A 6,432-nucleotide genomic window follows, 5' to 3' on the forward strand; every position below is an offset into this window, starting at 1 on the left:
GACAAACAAAAGCTCGATGGAAAGCAAGCGCCACAGGGGGTTGAGAGAGAGAGGGGTTAAGATAAAGAGGAATATTCCGAGGCACGCAAACGGTCGGAAAACCGGTCCGGGGCTACCGGGCGCTCAGATTGTTGGTCAGCCAGAGCGTCTCGGTTTCCCTTTTCAGCGTAGCCTGGGCGAGGAGGGGCCCGCCGCGCGTCGCCGCCTCGGCGTAGTTTTGGTGTTTTCCTAGCCGCACCTCGCACCAAGGCGGGCGGCCCCGAGAAGCCGCGGCCCCGTCGGATGCGCGCACAGATCAAGAAAAGAAGGAAAGGCGCTGGGCAAGAGAATCGGGCTTTGATCCGAGCGTCTCATTGCTGGCAGTTTCTGCGCGTCGACTCCGTGACCGACCGTCATCGCTCTCGGCATTGGCGCTGTTCGAGGTAAGAACGCTATGTGCGAGCTCGCGTGCGCTGCTGACCTCTCGCGCGTGCTTCCAGTGCGTAATTGCTGCCTATTAATGCCGACTTTCCTCGACGCGCGACAGTGTGAAGGATTTTATGACGTTCCTGTGCTTCCGGTCTTCATCCCTTCTTTTACTGCACCGTGCTGGTGTTCACAGAGCGTGCGATAGTTAAGGCGGCTTTCCTTTCCTTAAAATAATTGTGTTTGCTTATGCCTATACCCCGCCGTGGCGGCGTTGTAGTTAGGTTTCTTTGGTTTTTAGGGCTTAACGTCCCAAAACGACTCAGGATATGCGAGGTTCCGTAGTGGAGGACTCCGGAAATTTCGACCACCTGGAGTTCTTTAACGTGCACTGACATCGCACAGCACGTGGACGCTATTCCGTTTCGCCTCCACCTAAACGCAGCCACTGGCGGTCGGAATCGAACTCGTGTACTCCGGCACAGTAGTCGGGCATCTTAACCACTGCACCACTACCGCGCCTTTCTCTTCCTATAAATCAATCAATCAGTCCACTACGGCAGGGTTAAGATGTCCGACTGCTGGCCGGAGTTCCCGAGTTTGATCCCGACCGCCGACGGCTGCGTTTCTATGGAGGCGAAACGGAGAGGCGCCCGTCTGCTGTGCGAACGTTAAAGATCCCAAGATGGTCGAAATTACTCCGCAGCCATCCGCTACGGCTACTCTTTCGCTCTTTCTACTTTCGCTCCCACTTTTCTCCCTCCCATACGGCGCGGTTCAGGTGTCCACAGAACAACTGTGACAGATACTGCGCCTTTCCTTTCCTATGAACCAATTTATTATTATTATTATTATTATTATTATTATTATTATTATTATTATTATTATTATTATTATTATTATTATTATTATTATTATTATTATTATTATTATTATTATTAGTGCTCGTACCTACGAGCTCAAGGTGGGGGTGGTAAAAACATTTACTGCCAATATTACAGAGGGTGAGGGCGTTGCCTCTTACATGGCGTTTGAGAGCCCCCTCCATGTACGGAGGGCCCTCTTACAAAGGAGGGCTATCCGAGCGAGAGCGCATGTAATGATCTTGTGCTGGTACTTATAGGAGGTACTGGTGAGTAGCTTCTCCCAGTAATCTAGGGCCACCTCTGGTGAAGGAGGATGAGGGAATGAGGGGCAGGTGAGTAGTGTGTGTAGAATGTCGCCAGGTTTGCCACAGAGTTTGCAGGAAGAAGAAAACTGGTCAGGAAAGGGGGCGTGGAGAAGGATGGGGTATGAGGCTGTGCGCGTTTGTAACTTGCACCAATGGGCAGCTTGTGTTATTGTGAGAGTCGGGGCAGGGGGTGCGTAAGTCCTCCTATTTTCGCGGTGGTAGGTAAGGATGTCAAGAAAGGAGAAGGTGTACAGTCCTGCTAATCACGAGCGAAGCAATCTTGACAATGACCGCAGATGTTGAAGAGAGCGTCACCTCGACAGCCTCTTGCGTGGATATACGTCAAGACCATGTGTATACCCTAATTGACGACAAGATTTCAAGACATTCGCAAAATATTAATTTACCATTAAAAAGGAAGATTAGAGGTTGGCGAAGGATTGTAGTCATAGCAGGAAAAAAAAAAAAAAGATATTTTATTTGTGACCTTAACTCCGGCCCATTGTTTCCAGCATCCGCTTCGTATGGAATTGCGGTACCCAATCGACACTGCCGCTGGATACCCATCAGTTTTTCCAAATAAAAACAGCCATTTTCACTGGCCTATATAGTACTCGAATCCTTGGGGATTAACTGCCGGTAAACATCGTTCACTCCAACAAAACCTGTTATTCTGTCGCTGTTTGGTAAAGCTGCCCTCATTATTTTCTGGGTATTGCCCTTCTGTTTAGCCTTTTTCCGTAATAGTATGACAGCATTATTTATAATTATGCTATCATGATAAAAGTGAGCACATTTCATAAAGGGATCGGTACGGAATGACACTAATGTTCACTCTAATAACGCTCGAGTACACGCGCATTTTTCTCGACACGAGAAACCAAGATTCTTCCCCTCTAGCTCACTTTGTCGTTTTTTGTCTTCTTTCTAAGCCAACGCTATAATCCGATGGTTGTAAAGCACGAAGCCGTCCTCATTATTTTGACTTGCGGAACAACATACAGAGTGTTGGAGACAAAAATATGAAAAAAAAAACAAACAAACCCTGAAGTACGTACCCCTTTATGTCGCTACGCCAGGCCGCTAGAACTAAAGAATCTAGAAGTGTAAAGGTAAAGAAAAAAAGAATGAAAAAGCATGCTTGTGGTTCTTTTTAACTTTTCTTTTCTTTCTGACTGATCTATTGGGGGATATTAGGCGTGTTGGCGGGAAGCAGTCTTTTGACGGGGACAATTAGAAGATAAAAGTCAATCTACCAGAAGGCGCAAATAAAAGAAAAAGGAATTCTACTGACGCAAAAGAGCACCCTCGCCTGAATTCGTAATTAGCCAGAGCGAAGCACTATACATGCACTTGCTTTCGATAACCTCGAACGTTTCTCTGCTTAAAAGCGAAACGGTTACGTGTGCGGCAACCTTCTATTTTCTCTATCTGGCAACCTCGGGGCCAAATGAGCAAGCTACAAGCATCGTGTATAAGGGGACGCTCATAGACAGAACCGGGCAGGTTTATTCCGTGGCGCTAACGGTTATGCGCGGCGCAGGAAAGGTTAGCAGGGATGCGATCTAAAAAGAGCAATGTATAAGTTACATTGCGCTCAGCGTTTTCGATGGCGCATTGCGTAAGAGATTTTTTTTTTTGCCTAAAAAGGGTGACCTGTATTATCGAATTATGCCTAAAAAAAGCTAGGAAGGTGCGCAGTAGAATTCTAATAACACATTTTTACCACTGTTTTGTGCATGGCTGGAGGTATGATAAAATTTAAAGTAGGGGTCGTTTCTTCTTAATCACACTTTTTCATATCTCAGGAAATGTCGTTTAACTATGAAGTTTGCGACCGACTTAGAGTAAAAATCGATGTTAAATTAAACGAAGTTTTATTGAGCAATGTGATAACCACGAGCGGGAAAAAATACTCTGATGAAAAAGACACGTCAAGCTTACACGTGAAAAACAGGGTTTAATGAGAATGGAAGTGCTTACCACTCCATTAGTGCCAAAATACATGTATACCTGCCAGGTACAAGACGAAAACATGACGTACGCTGAGCCAATGTTAATGTTAGCCGATGTTAATTTAATCTAAGAGGACAAGAACCCTCGTACCTATTTTCTTCGTGCGTTTGGGCAAAACTCTTTTTCTTTAGCGAAAAAAGTCGCATTGTTGTTCGTCGCCTTCTTTTTTCTACGAAGTAGATGGCCTTGCTGAGATTCGAGGTTCTCGCACTGCTGCTCACTGAGCAGTGGATGTAAGAACAGAAAAAAAAAAAAAAAAAGAAACGCTTTTTGAGCTCCTTACACGTTGTTTTTTGGAAAAAGGGTACATGAGCGCAAACGACTCGCTCGTGACGTTCGCGCTATGAAACAACTCATTCCACACAATCGCCCACACTCCTCGCGTAAACGATTACATTCTGGAAAGCCCGTCCTTTCATTACTTGGAACTGGGCCTCGGGGGTTGCCGAGGTATACGCGAGATGTATTATGATCGTGAATGCACGCCGTTAAAGCATCTACCTCGCCTAAATCGTTCTCTCTTCCTCTCTTTTTTTACAGCGAATTGCAGGACGCCCCTTCAAAATGGAGCCTTGGATTATCACCTGACGGAAAACGTCCGTTCGCGACGCACAGGCAATGAAGACGCCCCTAGCTATCTTCCTCACGTGGGCAAGCGTGCTTTGTGGCTCCGCGTTCGCCTTCCACGTGGAGTGCAACGCCACACTTCCATGGAACGCGAAGGCCGAGGAACACTGGGATGTTCCCGAAGACCGCTTCGAGGAGCTGCTTCGATGTCCCACCGGACTCAACGGCTGCGGACCATCGGTCGAGTGTGCGTTTAATCTTTACGCGGTGACGTGTTCCTGTGCGAGTAATTGCCAAGCTTACGGCGACTGCTGTTGGGAGGCTGGCTTGATGCACGAACGGCCCAGCAGGGCCGCTTGTGTCACATTGAACGTCAAGGGACTCTACGACAAGGACTTGTATTTAGTGACAGGATGCAACCCCGGATGGCCACGGGACCAGGTGCGAGACGCGTGCGAAAACGTGGAACGGTACAACGACACGTTTTACGGAATTCCGGTGACAAGTGAGCGAAACGTGACGTACTTGAACGCCTTCTGCGCGCTCTGCAATTACGATTTGGATAACACGACCACCTTCTGGAATACAACGGGAGCGAGTCGGCGCTCGGTGACTCACGCCATCCCTAAATCCGTCGAGCGAAACAGCGACCTCTTGCTGAGACCATGCACTCACATTCCGCTGATTACTGACACGTGCCCCAAAGGCTCCGACCTCGAACACGTTCGCAAGTGTGCGACGTATTTTGCCCCCGTGAGGCACAAGGGTAATGAATCGGACGTCGTGTATAAGAACGTCTACTGCGCCTTGTGCCATAGTGTCGACCAGTCGTCGCTGGAGTGTGCGCCGACCGAGGTCGTGCCGGACCTGCGAGACAGGCCTCGGCTGCGGACATTTCTCGGTCCGAACTTGGTGTCCCTTTTCAAGCCTGTTGTCACGCGCGGCTCCTGCTTCTCTTGGCACGGTGACAAGTGCTACATAAGGGCTCCCGAGTATCACTATGCAAACGAAACGAGCGGGAACGAGACAATGGGTAATTTGGAAAGCGACACGTCGTCCGGCCGCTGGCGGTGGTACAGCGTGCAAAACTATATCACCGTCATCTGCCTCAGCCTCTCCCTGGTGTGCCTCTTCCTGAAGGGCGTCGCATACGTCCTCTACAAGAGCTCGCGAACGTTCTCATCCAAATGCACCTTTTGTCTCGCGGCAACTCTGTTCTGGAGCCAGCTGATCTTCCTTCTCGCGAACAGCTTCAAGGTCCCCGCTCTCTTGTGCGCCGTGTTGGCACTTGTCCTTCATTACGGGTTTCTCTCCACCTTCTTCTGGACAAGTGTGCTCTCCTTCGACATTTGGAAGAACGTTGCTGCTGTCGTTCACCTACCATCGGGACGCCGTGGCTGTGGGTTCCCCGCCTACTGCCTCATAGCCTGGGGCGCTCCATTGGTCATCGTCGGACTGTGCGCGATACTCAACTGGACCCTGCCCAATTTCCCTCTATCTCCGCGTTACGGGAGCTTCAGCTGCTGGATCGGCACCGTCGGAGCTCAGGCAGCATTCTTCATGATGCCGATGCTGTTGCTGCTGCTTTTAGACGTGTGTCTTTACGTGCACATTGTGGTTCACATCCGCCATACGTCCAAGCAGACTGCAGGCTTTGACTTCAAGGGCGGTGGACAGCGTTCGCACATGGCTCTGTTCGTCAAACTAGCCTTCATCATGGGTACAACGTGGCTTCTGGGATTCGTCGGAGCCTTCGTGAACTCCATGGTTGTGGAGGTAATTGTGATCGTCTTAGTTGGACTGCAGGGCGTGTATCTGTTCTTCGGATTCAGAGACTACCGTCACTTCATGCCCAAGCGCCTCTTCCGCAAGGATCTCGAACGAACCTTGAGCGGCTCCAGCGGCAACACGGTGCTGGCAGCTAGCGTTGGAAGGGATCCGAACGGCAGTATTCATGACGTTCATAGGAAACGTGGCTTTGACGTTTTAGAAGCGGTGAAGTGACCATTTTCCTGAGTTCTTTTTTTTTTTTGAGTGTTCCTTTCTTGAATCATCACATGTGTGCAACCTGAAGCGATGCTTGTGTTTGTGTAGGTGTTATTTATTGCTCCAGTGGTGGAGAAGAAGTGTCCAAAGGAAGGTGCGTTTCCTAAAACATTCAGTGCTTGAACCATGACTTCGTTTGCGTGTGTGCCTCTGCGGGCAAGTTTGTGTAGTCACGTTTTGTGCGAACTGGAACGTGTGCTTGCTAATTGAGGCAGACTGAAGTGACA

General features: G+C 49.1%; 1 protein-coding gene across 1 annotated transcript; it reads left to right on the top strand.

Moving 5' to 3' along the window:
• The first annotated feature begins 247 nt into the window (after positions 1 to 247).
• On the top strand, positions 248 to 6,163 carry LOC146199305 (uncharacterized). The gene is made up of 2 exons (XM_084592752.1): positions 248 to 422; positions 4,133 to 6,163. Exon 2 carries the CDS (start codon positions 4,211 to 4,213, stop codon positions 6,161 to 6,163), a length of 1,953 nt encoding a protein of 650 aa, XP_084448878.1. The 5' UTR covers positions 248 to 422; positions 4,133 to 4,210.
• The last annotated feature ends 269 nt before the right edge of the window (positions 6,164 to 6,432 follow it).

The sequence above is a fragment of the Amblyomma maculatum genome, chromosome 2 (genome assembly GCF_055883805.1).
Source record: "Amblyomma maculatum isolate TAMU_Amacu chromosome 2, ASM5588380v1, whole genome shotgun sequence".
Lineage (NCBI taxonomy): Eukaryota > Metazoa > Arthropoda > Arachnida > Ixodida > Ixodidae > Amblyomma > Amblyomma maculatum.